This window comes from Planococcus citri, chromosome 1 (assembly GCF_950023065.1).
Source record: "Planococcus citri chromosome 1, ihPlaCitr1.1, whole genome shotgun sequence".
Lineage (NCBI taxonomy): Eukaryota > Metazoa > Arthropoda > Insecta > Hemiptera > Pseudococcidae > Planococcus > Planococcus citri.
Window position 1 is genome coordinate 29,831,191 of NC_088677.1, and position 14,856 is coordinate 29,846,046.

The window sequence follows — 14,856 nt, forward strand, 5'->3', positions numbered from 1 at the left end:
ATGTGTGTTTCCATCCATTTCTATGTGCTTGATCGACTTGTTCGGAAAATTTTGTGAATTTTTCTGAAGCAATTTTTTTTCTTTGTGTAATTTTCTGAGAATCGAGAAGAAACTTTTCGAAAATTTTGGGCTAAAACTGGACATGATTATGTGAGATGGTTTCAAAGTAAGGGCAAGTTTAACCCTTGGTCAAATTGATTGATCTTCAAGTTGAAAAAATCGAGTTTCCATGTTGAAAAATCTGAAAGAAATTACATTTTTCTCTCGAGATTATAATAGCGCTTACAGTTGGATTAAATTTCATTTTTAGTCGAAATTTTTTTTCTTTTGTTGAGAATTGTAAGAAATGGAAGTTCGAAATTGATGTTTTCAATTTTTTTTTCTCCTAGCAGTAATTTTTTCTTCGGTTCGTCGCAGATTAAATCTATTTGAAGTAGTATTTTGCGTTGTTCGAAAGATTCTTGATGTATGGAATGGATGTTCGCATAAATAATGAATACGAAATAACCGCGATTACGATACACGAACATTATGTTTCTTTATAGCCTACTTATTCTTATTATCGATAATTTACGTAGTATATCGCCCGAATGTATTTTAAATGTACGATTCGTATCTTTGGTATTAACATATCGATGTTTTTGCTCTTTCTCTGCTTTCAGGTAGCCATTAAGATAATTGATAAAACACAACTTAATCCATCAAGTTTACAAAAGGTACGTAAATTTACGTAACGAAGTATATACGAGGTGCATGTACGAATTGCGCCGTATTAGTGATAATATACTTATACTCGTATTATTATTGTTGAATTGAATTTAAGTTTTATTTAAATGTTAATCCGATATAAGTAGGTAAGTGTAAGTACCTACCTAAATCGTGGTGTGTTAATCGAGTGAATTTGTCGTGTAATCAGACGATTGATATTAAGATGTATGAATTATTGATGGCGATGTGCTGCAATTCGCATTACGATGAAAGAGGTGCTATTTCGTTGACGCGAGTTTTATGATATACGATTCCTGCACCTTATTTCCTTGATCTGATTTGAAATTGAAATGCGAATGTTCAGAGAGTAAGATGTTGTTTTTATTTGAAAGTGTGAACCGTGAAGAAGAAGAGTTTGTGAGATCCACGATCGTAAATAGTGCGACACGACGACGAGGAAGAAATTATCAACAAAATTTCGCTGGTAATGAATTTTAAGGAAGAGAGGTTCGTACGGCGAATTTTAATGGGCTAATGGCGAAAATTACGAGTTGAATTTAGCCATTCGAGCCACCTAGACTTACCTTTGGTTACCTATAGGTTTATGTGTTGGTGTCCGCTGTCCGGCGACGACGACGTAGTGATTATAAAAATGTACCTAATAGGCGAATGTACAAATAATTTTAAATTGCGTGGAAAGTAGAGTGGTTTGCGCTTATCTGTATGTATGTGCTATGTACACGTAATGAGTTCGCGGGTATTATGTGGCGAATTTCAGCCGCCTATTTTTTTTTCTCGGCTCTCGTAACAATGGCCGACTGGCCGGCCGTCTACTAAATGTCTTCTTTCTCGCGGTGTGTTAGTGGTCTTGTTTCTTATTATAGGTACATTTCGATTACGATTACGGTGTAATGTGTAATAATGGTTTGTGTATATCTGTGCAGTGTACTAGAGTAATAGGTACATAAGATCTTACCCAGCGGTTGAGGAACTGATTATTATGATTGTAATGGTCGAGGAAAATTTTTGCGACGGTGTTACGTAAAGTGTGTCGTCGAACGGTGATGAGGTGGTGATCGAAGTTTACTCGATGGATTGCGGAATCGTTGGCTGCAAATGATGATAAGAACAAAAAATTGGGCTGTTTTCATTTTCCAATTAGCTGATATGATATGGTGTTTTGTTTACGTCGGCATGGCGTCGATCTTGCTCGTGACTCGTGAGTGTGTTGTAATAAGCTCAAGTATTTGTTTTAGTATCAGATAGGGTTGATGTGTTGGTAGACGAGAAGACGCGTGTGAAATTACGACCTTTGTATTTGAAAAGCCTCTTTCTTATCTTCAAATTGGCTGGGATGATTGTTCGAACGCTGAGAGTTCAGTTACACGATCGATAATTTGCATTATGACGAGTTGGATAAAGGTGGATTCAAATTGATAGAATTGGATGAATTGTGATACCTTGTGAGTTGACATCTGACGTGGAATCTAGTTGGACGTTGGGAGAAAAATTTACGATTTGTTGGGTGAATGAATGTTGAATAATGAGATTGGATAACACCAGAGATCGGACGAGTCTGCTCAGAAATGAGACTCGTAAAGGACTTGAAGGCTCCGAATCTTTTAATTTTTTTTTTTTTTTTTTTTGAGCCTAGTCTCAATTGAAGTCTTTTATTTACATTTAAATTAGAAAAAATTGATGTTCAGGTTTTTAGTTATTTTTCTCGAATTTTTGAACTTGTCAATAATGAACAAAAATTGGGCACTACTTATTTCAAATATTTCCTTTGTCTTAGAAATTACATCTTTGAATATTTTGAAGTTGGTCAAAACATCCTATTTCTTAGCACTCAACTTGCATATTTTCATCTGAAACTCATGAATTTTTATTTGATTAAACCAAGACTTGAAAAAAGGAGAATCAAATGTGACTCGTAGTCTTCTCCTCTGAAGACTCGTTGAGAAAGACTCCGAGTCAAAATTTCGAACGACTCGCACACGAAGTCCGATCTCTGGATAACACTGACAAGGGAGGTCTCCTCTCCCACCTTGCATGAAAAATTTTCAAACTAAATCAAAAATGCATTTTTTTTGTGTTTAATATAATGAATTTTTGAAAATTAAAAATTGAAAGAAACGAAAATTTTACCAAATTGACTTGGAAAACTGAAAAACGCATGTTGTATTTTCGACTCCTTGAATTGCTTGGAAACTGAGAACCGCTTTCAGCAATTCTGGAGCTTTCAGCGGATTTTTGAAAGTCTAAATTTTCACAAAATTTTACCCAATAAAAGTTGGAAAGCTGAAATTTATTTTATACCTTGAATTTCAACATGCTGAATCGATTAGTGGTGGTTTCAAGCCGTTCTGACGCCAATGACCAAATTTTAAAAGTTGTAGTTTTTCCCCAAAAAGTGTTCTGAAATCTATCGAAATTGTTGAATAGACCTCCCAGTTATTGAAAATTACTGTAAATTGGTGAAAAAATTACCATATTGAGAAAAATTTTCAAAAATTGCTTGTAAATTTATTGAAATGCTATACTTACTTTGAATGTGGCTGAAAATTGGTGAAACATTGTAAAAAATTGAACGAAATGTGAAAATAGATTGTGCGAAATTACGAAAAATAGATCAAGACAGTATTGAAATGAAATAAAATCGTGAAAAAATCACTAATGTATAAAAAACAACAAGAATTGAGTACCTAATAATAGTGTCATCAACTCTGAAAATGTGAAAAATCCTGACTTTATGGTTAGAAACTTACGTAATTTTGAAAAAAAGATCGTCCAAAAGTGAAAATTTGGTAATCAAAAGGTCATCCTTTCAAGTGTTGAAAGGCGAAGGGGGGGCTCAAAAATAAGAGTAGGTACTTTTACCAAATTTCAGCTTTGCATGTCGTTGTCAATATTTTCGCCCCATCTGCAAGAAATTGAAAAATGCACTTTTTCATCTAAAATGTTGAATGGTGGTGTATTTTTTTTGGATGCTCATGAGAATTAGCTTTGTCAGATTCAAAACATTTTCTGCCAGTTTGTACATCTCCCTCGTGAGAGGAAAAAAGTCGGACCGACCGGTATTTTCATTATGTTCAAGAACAGGATTCCACTGGGAATTTTTCATTCATATTTTATTTCGATTTCTGATCAATTTAGTCATGACTGCGAAAATGATTTATTTGATGAATTTAAAATTTTTGTTGTGCTTTGAAAATTCATTGAGAAATTCTATCAAAATTTATTGATTTCGAATAATTTTTCTACGAGTATACTTAATTCTCGATTTGTCATTTCGAGTAGGTATTGACGAGTTTTTTTTTTTTTTTTTAATGCCGAATCATTTTTTTCTGTACGCATTACGAAGTACTCCACCTACATTCGTATTTTTTCTCATGAAAGACGAAAGGAAGAGGAACTTGGCAAGGATTGGTTTCCCATTTGGAAATGAACGCACTGTACAACTACATATATATAACTTTTTTCAAGGGCCCCGTTTTGGTTCAATGGCAATATAAACGAACGCGATACCGTTTAACCGTAACGATCAATGTGTTATTATTGATATGAAAGAGACATCGTTCAGACCTTCACTTGGCTATTCTCTAAAGCTGAAATTTTTTTTACCAGATGCAATGATCATAATAAATTCGCTAAACAGCAGCACATCAAATAAATTCTGTGAAGATGAAAAAAAAAACGAGATATCCGTGTTATAGGTCATTTTGGTAGCCTTCAACTTGAAAGAGAAGATATTATTGTTTTTGCTAGAAAAAAAATTACAGCCGTGGCACGTTTGCGTGGGTCAAATAGTAATTACTCGCTATACTTACAGATTGAACTCAGCGTGGAGAATCTTTACGGTGAAAAAAAAATTTTGAAGTTGAACGGTAGTAAAATTTTGTTTTTTTACGAGCGACGAGTGACATTTTGCCAGCAACATCGCGTCACTTGTGTCCCGCACCGAAAATACCTACAAAAGTAGCATTTTTCGTAGCGTTAATTTCGATTTCACTTTCAAATCATCGATTCCTCGATGACGATGGCGGCGATAAGGCGACGATATTTTTAAGTGTGACGCGTTTTACTTTACACTCCGATGTTGGGATGCTGGTTTTGCTCTGTGGTGAGAATAGATACGAATACGAGCATCGTGATCATGAAATTATTCGGTAGTTACGCGCATATAAAGGTCAAATGGAAGATGATTGAAAAGATGTGAAAATTCGTATATCGTAAAGAGCGAAACAACGACATCGACAAGAGTAAAATCTTGATATTTGAATTTCATTATCTCGAACGATGAATTGAATAGAGGAGAAGATGAACAAGAGGAAAAAAACGTGTGCAAATTGATTCTAAATTGTATATATTAGATATTTTAGACCTATTTTACGCGTAGTTTGTTTGATATACGTATTGTCGTATTTTAGCCGAATCTAAATAATAATACGTTGTTTTTTTTCGTTTGTTTCAGTTATTTAGGGAAGTTAGAATAATGAAAATGCTAGATCATCCAAATATAGGTGAGTACGTCGACGTTAAAACGTATACTGTTCAAAGTACCGGTATTATTTCATATTCTACATGTACCTAGTGTACCTACTACCTACATACGTAAGTCGTACCGACGACGAAACAAAGTAAATAAGTGAACCAGAAATGTCAGCAAAAAGCGACGAGTCGCGACATAAAAGGAAAAAATCTTTACAAGAAAAGTTTCATGTAGTATTAACATCATCTAGTTACTCGAAAACATTGCCAAGAAAAGAGTAGAACTTGTATCGTGTCTTGGAAAAATGAAATGAAAATGGTACTCGAGATTTTGTACGTATCACAGAATAGAGAAAAGCAAGAGAAGGAAAAATCGAAATACTGAATTAGGCGATGTGTTGAATAGAAAAAAATTACGTATGAAAGAGGGAGAGAGAATAGATGAAAAAGTTTTCTTCGAATTTTGATTCGCGAATTAAATTTTGTTTTGTCGACTCGATCCTTAATTTTACAAATTGTAAATGCAATTTTCGTAGTTTTAAGGGCTTGTTTCGAGTCGCCCCCTTCCCCCTTTCCCTTGGACGCCCGTTCGTTGTTAGTTGGAAATTTTAGAAAATGTCGTACGCATTCGGACAGCTGGGTTTTATTACGAGGTTGCTGTTTGTTCAAGGAGAACGAAAATATTTTGCGCTTTTAGGTGTTCGATGTTCATATTCGTGTGAGACGGAGGGTTTTAATAAAAATTCCAAAAATTTTATTCGCGAACTTTTCTTGAAGGAATTTCATTTGTTTGAAATTGAAAGTGTCGACTTGTTGTAGAAGGGAAAGCTGCTCGTAATTTGGTGTTTTGTGGGGTTGTTCGATTTTGCCCAGATTTTCTTTATTTGCTGCCCTCAACGTTCTAGTGAAATAACCACCTGAATTTCCGTTCATTTATGTACCAAAAAGTCACGAAAAATCGTCCTGAATTGAAATTTCAAAAACTTCTCGTATTATTATTCAATGGCAATTGGCAGTGCTAGAGTGCTACTGCTAAATATAGCATTTTGAATCATCATGAAAATTCAAAATTTCAAAAGCTTTCGCCCTCGTTTAACAAAGGGTTGAGTCTTGAGAGTAGAAAAATTAACTTCTCACATCAAAAAAATTTTTTCACGTCAAAGTGAAAGATTTCTTTAGTACACTGCAGAGTATGTATTTCATACATTTTTTTATGTCACATGGGAACTATTGAAAGTTGACCAACACCCCCTCTGGCAATCCGGTTTTTTCGTTGAATAATTAGGGGGGGGGGGTAAGAGTACTGAAAATCCGGTCACGATTTTTGAATATTAAATTTTGGTAGACATCCTGAATTTTTGGTCCGAATCAACCATTTATGGTTTTCTTTCGAGTAAAAATGGGTAGAAATGTAATTATTTTTCTGCAAATCTGTTTGAAAACTCATTCTGCGATAAGTTACGAAAAATTTGCGGAATTTTAACCATGTCACCAACTAACCGTGATAAATTTCCTGTTGTCACGATTTTTACTCGGAAAAGTGTAAACAATACATTCGAATAGGTAATGAAATTAAAACAAGGAGAAAGGCCTTATGACATCATTCAAATACTTAGAGAAAAATTCTGAGAAGGGTTTCGAACTTGAAATTTTTTTTGTGTTTGAAAACGAGGTCTGATTTTTCATTTCCCTTCTCCAATTTTTTATGTTTGTAAAAAAAAAGTTCTTGTAGCATTTGATTTTTTATCGTCGACGGAAATTTTCAAAGCTTTTACCGAGATAAACTTAGAATTAGATGTTTCCTTGTAGTTATTTTATATTCTTCGTGAAAAAATATTACGAATGTAAAAAAAGTCAAGATAAAATATCTATTTATATTGTATAGTGGAAGTTTGATGGATTGAATTTTGATTACGTCGGATATTTGTATAACTTCCTCGTATACATATATTTTTTTTTGCGTAAAATTTTAAAAATAGGAATCTAATTTTTTCACATTGTCGTTGGCAAATCGTGAGCGTGGGCATGGCATGTTTTCTATCTGAATATTGAAGTATGTGGGTACTTGGAGGAAGCAAAGCAAAATTTGCCAGACAACCTGACGCTTGTGAAGTTTCCTACTCGACGTTTTCACGAGATACAGAAGGGGTTGAAGTAGAGGAAGCAATCTCTGAAAAGTCGTTTATGAAAATCAATTGAAAATTAACAACGTTCGTAGGTGTTGAAAAATATCATCATCAATATCGTGTGTGTGCGTATAGTGTTATCTAAACTATCTAGTAGGTAGGTAGGTAGGTAGGTATACCTTGCGATGAACTTCATTCGTTATGTGTGGGGGAGGTTGAAAATGAATCGATGTTGGCCGATAACGACCTGGAAGAGAAGGGATGGTAGGTTAGGGGTACATATTTTCATCGTAAAACGACGATGCGAATGCGATGAGTAGGCGAGGAGGAAAAATCGAAATAAGTAGGTACTCGAACGTGAAAACGTTTGCGAGCTTATTTTTCTCCGCGTCGAGTCGACTTGGTCGTTGAGGTCTGAAGAACGCGAATGAATAACGATAAGCGTAAATAAATTATACCTAATAATTAATTTAAATCTCGTTTCACGCGGCAAACGCGCGTATAATTTAATATAATAAAATAAATGAAGATAACGGAGCACGTTATAAAAACATAGAGAAAGAGTGAAATATGTACCTCTAGCGAGAGTGACGGAGAAAAGAGGGCAGAAGAGGAAGACGCCATCGAGTGGATGTTTTTCTTACTCTTCTTTTAGAGTTGAGAAGGCTATTTTAGATGTAGAATTGTTGGCGGCGCGGCGCCCCTCCTTCCCTTCACTCTGACCCCTGACGTCGTAATTAAGATGGAGCGTGGCTCGACAAAATGGCTTGTTGTATTATGTGTAGGATGTTTATGAAAATTTTGATTAATTTTAAACGAACACAGCTTTATAACTTTCTTTTGTAATTAATGCTAATGGTTGTCCTTTTTTTTTTGTTTTGTTTTCCTACAGTGAAATTATTTCAAGTAATAGAAACGGAAAAAACGTTATATTTAGTTATGGAATACGCTAGTGGCGGTGAAGTTTTCGATTACCTGGTGCTGCATGGACGAATGAAAGAAAAAGAAGCCAGGGCTAAGTTCAGGCAGGTTAGTATGTCGAAATGATATTTCCTTATTTACTTTTTTTTTTTCGTATTTTGACTACAACAGATTCATTTAGAGGGAAGATACAAAGAGGCCCAAATATTCCATGAAAATATAGTTTAATGGGACATTTTTTTCGGGAAAATGATGAGGGGTACCAATTTTATGATGAGAGTGGGCAGTGGGCTAATCAGATTACTCTGGGGTAAATATCTCAAATATGATATGAACGATTTTCAAAGTGAGGTAAAAAAAATTAAAAAATTGTTTAAGAACTATTTTGAGCATTGAAAATGTTTTGGAATTGAAAATTATTCAATTCGTTTGAAATTTCGTAAAATTTTCTCATCACGTAAAATATTAAGAGTTGATTCCAGCATAAAAATTGATAGAAAAAATTGTGCACATATGTGCAAAGATGAATAATTTGAAATAGAAGTGAAAAAATGCTGTAAAAATCATTTACAATAATTTACCAGTTGTATATGGAGTAAAAAAATCTCAAAAGCATGGAAAATTGATATTTTTTTTTTCTAAAAAAAGAATCAAGTGATCAAAAGTTCTGAATTTGGTTCAAAAAAGTTGCATTTTTCTCGTAAAATTTGTTATAAAATCAATTTTTCCTCGAATTTATTTCATTTTAATTCTGATTTGGTGTTTAGAAAGCAAGCTGAAAAAAAAGATCAATTTGATGAACCGTAATCAATGATTGGGCGGGGGGGGGATTCCATCTGAACTTCTCTCTCTCGAGAAATGTGAAGGAAGGAAGGAAGGATGGATTAATCTTGAAATTACTTCCTCATCTTGAAAGTGTAGATATTTTTGATGATGGGAGAGAGGGTAAAATCTGAGAGACGTTTTGAAAAAACTTTCGAAATTCTGAATTTTGATTTGGAGATCATGTTGTGTTCGAAATTTTCGAGCACCCTGTTGTTGAAATTAATCCTGAAAAAAATTGATAAAAATTGTTTAGAGTAAATTTTTGTCAGCGGATTGGGAGGGGAAAGGGGTAAATTTCCCTTGAAACTCTGATCTCTATCATTCTGATGATACGTATTTTGAAATTATTTCAAGCTGTAGGTGTGAATGAATATTTAAAAATATCTCTCTTTTTCCAGATTGTTTCCGCTGTGCAATATTGTCATCAAAAGAAAATTATTCATAGAGATTTAAAGGTGAGTTTCGTATCTGAAATTTCTATGCTCATTGAAAAAAAAAAATCAGAGATACGTAAATGCTTTAATTAATTCGTTTTTGTGTTTTGCAGGCTGAAAATTTGCTGCTAGATAGTGAAATGAATATAAAAATTGCGGATTTCGGTTTTAGTAACGAATTTACACCTGGTAACAAATTAGATACGTTTTGCGGAAGTCCGCCATATGCAGCTCCTGAGCTTTTTCAAGGTAAACTTGGTGGATTACGATGATTTGGATGCACGATTACTGGATATTTGGACCTAGGGTTGAATGTAAAGTGTCTGTTGAATTAGGACGCGTTAATTTAAATGTGTACTTTGAGTCAGTGTGAAGACCACGAAAATTGAAAGGCTAAAATTTTGAAGGTGCTTGAGAATTCGTTTGGTTGCCTCAGATTGTTTTATTTTTATTCCTGCCTACCTTATCAGTTTTTAAATTTGAAATTTTTCGCTTTAAAACACCCAATTTTTTAATGAAATTCATACCAATAAAACAAAGGACACCGAATGTTTTAGCCAATCGAGTTGAATTTCTGTAAAGAATACAGATTTGAGTGACGTCGAAACACCCCCGGGTCCGTATTCAGCATCGTCGACGTCTCTCCCTCCTCCTGCGTGCATTTTTCTCAAACTAATGGCTATTTTTCAACGTGGATGTTTTCAGGCAAAAAATATGACGGACCAGAAGTAGACGTTTGGTCGTTAGGTGTGATATTATATACTTTAGTGAGCGGCTCTTTACCATTTGATGGCTCGACGTTGCGCGAATTAAGAGAACGAGTATTACGAGGCAAATACAGAATTCCATTTTACATGTCAACAGACTGCGAAAACCTGCTAAAAAAATTTCTCGTGTTAAATCCTGCCAAAAGAGCATCTTTAGAAGTAAGCAGTGTATGCATTTTTTCATTTGACTTTATTAATTTTTCTCGCTTTAAAAAATTTCCTGTAACAAATCTCGGGGTATGTTTGCATGCTGAACTCGCCACGTGCGTTTGTTTTTTTTCACGCTTTTGATTTTTCCAATGGTGTAGTGCCGAACTGTCGACTTGGGTATACTAATTTTTTTCTTTTTTACCCACCTTGCAGACTATAATGAAAGATAAGTGGATGAATACGGGGTATGAAGACGATGAACTAAAACCATACACTGAACCAGAACTTGATTTCAAAGAATTAAAACGAATTGGTACGTTAACGATGTAGTGATTACATTCGATGATTTGGTGTTGTTGCGACGCGGTGGGATTATTTTGACGATTTTTTTTGATTTGCAGAAACCCTTGTCGGAATGGGTTACAGCCGAGCCGAAATCGATGATAGCCTTAGTCAATGCAAATATGACGATGTGTTCGCCACTTACCTGTTATTAGGAAGAAAGAATAGCGATGTGAGTATTTATGAAAGTTCAATTTCCTCGGAAGTAAATGTTCGATTTTTAAAATTGCTAATGTCTCAATGTTTTTTCCCTTTATTCTCTTACAGCCGGAAAGTGACGGATCCAGATCAGGGAGCTCGCTATCGTTACGCGGCCTACAGCAGGCGAGCGGCTCTACAGTGACGGCGAACAACAGCGCGGCACAATCACCAGCACATCGAACCGTTCATCGATCTATTTCAGCCACGAATTCTAAACCTAGTCGCAGAGCCTCATCCGGTGGTGAAACCATTCGTGAGTCTACATCTACCACGCCTAATCCCGGTGCGAATCATAATATCCTCTATTCTCTGTTACCGTATTCTCCTTTACCTGTCTCTCTAATGGCTCGTGCTAATGAAAGTTTAATGTCCCGTCAAGGTAGAAAGAAAGCCGGTAAATGTGTTTTTTTGTTGCGTGCGTTTGTTTTGTAAAATGTTTAAATTTAAAAAATCTTCTTGTTGTTGTTTTTACCCGTGTCTCGAAATTTTCAATTCTTTCTCGCGGCAAATGTTTAAAAAAAAAACATTCTAACTAAAAAAAAAAATTGAAAAAAAATGAAAAAATTTTCATGGCTTTTTAAGGTGTTGGAATTGGGGTATTCTCTGTATAACATGTTTGTGTTGTGGTTTTTTTTATATTTATTTCTTCATTTTAACAAACGGACATGTTGAATATCGTTTTCTCCTTTTACGCTCTTCTATCACGATTTTTTTATTCACTGGATAATGTTGATCTTTTTTTTTCGCTTATAAGAATTACGTACTGTATTTTTAACAGCAGGATAGTGTTGAAGTTGAAATTATCACTGAATGCGATTTTTTTCCATTGATTCTTTTTTTTTTAATACAGCTACATTGCCTTTTTTGTGGGTTCTGGTTTATTACGAGGAAATGTGCCGGATTCGCAGAGGATAATTTTGTGTTATTTTCAGTCTCAATTATTGCAGAATTTGTGGAGTGCTTGATGAATTGGTTTTTAGTGGGTTTAGTTTCATTTCTTTTTCAAAATTTCTTCAGAAAAATTGTTCCAAAATGACCCTAAAAACTCAGGTTTACAGAATTGAAATTTTGCATTGGGTATTACGAAAAAGTGACTTCTTTTTCCATTCATTTTTTCAAATGGAATGAGAAGTTGTCCAAAAATCACTCTTATGAACGATTTTTCGAGTTCTGGAAATAACGAGGGCCTACTTCTATAAACTCTTTAGAAGTAGGTAGGATTTTATGTGGCCATTTCCCCAATATTTCGATTTTTCAACCTCGATTTTGTTTGTTGAGGAGGAGGAGGGGGGAGGGAGTGTTGAATACCTTCTTAAAAGTTGGAAATTTTTACTTATTTTTTTCTGATATCATTTCAGAACAATTTTCAACTAGGGTGCTCGAAAGCTTCGTATTTCTTTAGCCAAATTACATTTATATTGTTTCAAATTCTTTGGGGGGAGGGGGTGGTTCACTATGCGGAACATTCGCGTTCAAATCAGTTGAAAATTGACTCATCGCAATTTCTGGATATTCTCTTGCTAAATACTCTACAGATACTCGAATTGAAGCTGAAAAAGGAAATCGAATCATCTTTTGCGAATCCAGACAATTTCCTCGTTGATCAGGTCAATTTTTTCGTTAATTCATTTTGAGCCAAATGGACGCCACCATGCATTCGTACACAAAGGCTAAATTTTATTTTTAGTTCACTGAATTTTGAAAAAAAAATTCTTACCCACGCAAATAAGGCAATGGCACAGCTTGTTTTTTTTGTCAATTATTCCAAACTTAATGCACTTGAAATTCGCTTATTCGCTTTTTTGTAAATGTATACGAAATTTATTTTCGAAAAGGCGTCGTTGAGTATTGAATACAAAATGGCTGCCCCGTATCTAATACGCGATTCGAGTTCGAATTAAATTTACCTATACGTGATTTAGTTAATTGAAAAAAAAAATTGATAATCGAAGTAGATGAGCGTGATTAACGAGCGATTGCAAATGGCAAATTAATCGAATGCGTAAGAGCTTTACTTATTTTGATGAAAAATTAAACGAGTAGGTAGATTTTTGGAATGTTAAGTACCTTATTACACACGACCATGTAGAATGAATGCGTCTGCGTCGAGTAAAATTGCAGCTGAAAATTTGTGAATGTTGAACATACGTACTTTTGTGACTGTAAATACCTGTGTATTATTGTGTATGGAGTATAATTGGCCGTCTGTCCTCTGTCTTTATTGTTGTCCTACTAACTTCTTGGTAATATCTGTTGTTGGTCTTGATGTTTGTGTGACTGTTAACGCGTAAATGCATGTATAATGTGATAGAATGCACATTGGGTTTATAGATGGCTGTGTTTGCGTTGTATAGAGGTGACTTTTTTACTCTCTAACTCTTTCCCTTTTATCATGTTTTTTAAAAATATTTTCGGTACACGTGTTGTACGTACAAAGTATGCTTCCATAACTAACCAGGTTTTATTCCTTTCATCCTGTGTTTTGTACTATTCTTCATTTATGCGAACAGTATTACCGATTAACTAGCATATTTTTTTTTATACCTCGTATTCCCTTTTCATATTTTTGTGTTCTTGATCGTAATATTTATTAAGTTTAATTATACGTTATTTAATTTAGTACCGTTAATTTTAGGTATTTTCGTGTGATTAAGTAGCAGCCACTTTTAAAAAAGTTATGCGTCGTATAACATTTTTAAAATAGCAGCTCGCATGTTTCTGTCGAACGCTTTGCACGATTATGTAAATGACAAATGAAAAATTCACACCGAAAACGAACATTGAAAATGATATTTGGCAGAGATGATGCGACGATACCGTAGCTTCTTTGCGAAGGTATCGTCGTCGTGATTCGGGATGGAAGGTCACAATATTGGAATTGAATTCTGCGATGCTTTTGAGTATACGAAAAGAGGGTGCAAAAAAATGAAAGGATACGTAACGGGGGGGCAGTTTTCGAGACATACGTGTATTTATATTTTTTGAAAATTTTTTTCCACAGGAATAGTTATTATGATAGGATACGATAGTGATAAAATAGGTAGATTATTGTACGATAAAACTCGATCATTCGACACTGTTGACTTATTTGTTGGGTATCTCGTTCTGCCACTGTTGATCTAGGCGGCGCAAATAATGCAACTACGGGTACGACGACGACGACGAATCATAACCACGCTATTACTACAAATACTTCGGTAACCAGTAACTTTAAGCGACAGAACACTATCGATTCGGCCACCATCAAGGAGAACACGGCTAGACTTAGCGCCAGGCCTGTGAAAAATACTGCCAATTTAACGAACGCCGCTGCAGTACCATTAGAGTCTAGTAAGTTCAATTGATCGAGGTGTGAGATTGTTTTTGCACGTGTGGATTTTTCATTGGTGGTGTTTGTGTTTGCAGATATATCGAGCCCGATTAAACCTCGAGGTGTTACGAAAAGTAATACCATGACTACCGCTAATCGGTTAACCACTACCACCGCTAGTGGCGGTTCAGTTGGAAGAAGAAGTACCATTAGCTATGATGCCGCATCAAAGTCTTCTTCCACTGAAAAAACCAATGTTGCAGCATCTGGAAATGCAGCGACAGAACCGGCTGCCGGAAAGTACGTATAATCGGTCTTGGTTTTGTTAATAAACAAGGTGCTCTGGATTGGATTTGAGTTGTTGAAGAACTGCAAAATCATAGTAACTGTGGGTTTGAAAAAAAAGAAAAAAAACTGAGTGGAAAATTATTCTTAGAGGAGGGAATTGATTATTGCCAGGTCAGAGTTGGAGGAATGGGGAGCTGACTCATTCATTTTCGCTTAAGGTTCGTTTCCTCTAAACTTGACGTTGTTCATGGGAACATTTTTTGGTTTCTAAATGATAGAGGGTTCGTCCGGAG

At 35.0% G+C, this 14,856-nt stretch overlaps 1 protein-coding gene across 11 annotated transcripts in view; it reads left to right on the plus strand.

Annotated features, from left to right (window-relative positions):
- The window catches only part of LOC135831251 (serine/threonine-protein kinase MARK2), a 139,996-nt gene that overhangs the window by 109,632 nt on the left and 15,508 nt on the right, over positions 1–14,856 (plus strand). For 6 of the 11 annotated variants that reach the window (XR_010556171.1, XR_010556170.1, XM_065343605.1 and 3 more), the window contains exons 4-14: positions 663–716; positions 5,183–5,231; positions 8,218–8,354; positions 9,470–9,526; positions 9,619–9,754; positions 10,211–10,440; positions 10,636–10,735; positions 10,824–10,936; positions 11,032–11,359; positions 14,089–14,295; positions 14,371–14,575. Coding sequence is in view for 9 of the 11 variants with exons in the window: in XM_065343605.1 (XP_065199677.1) it covers positions 663–716; positions 5,183–5,231; positions 8,218–8,354; positions 9,470–9,526; positions 9,619–9,754; positions 10,211–10,440; positions 10,636–10,735; positions 10,824–10,936; positions 11,032–11,359; positions 14,089–14,295; positions 14,371–14,575 (1,616 nt within the window). In the remaining 2 variants the exon portion in view is untranslated. The remainder of the gene's footprint in view (positions 1–662; positions 717–5,182; positions 5,232–8,217; positions 8,355–9,469; positions 9,527–9,618; positions 9,755–10,210; positions 10,441–10,635; positions 10,736–10,823; positions 10,937–11,031; positions 11,360–14,088; positions 14,296–14,370; positions 14,576–14,856) is intronic. The other 5 variants (XM_065343598.1, XM_065343606.1, XM_065343602.1 and 2 more) reach the window with 4 other exon arrangements.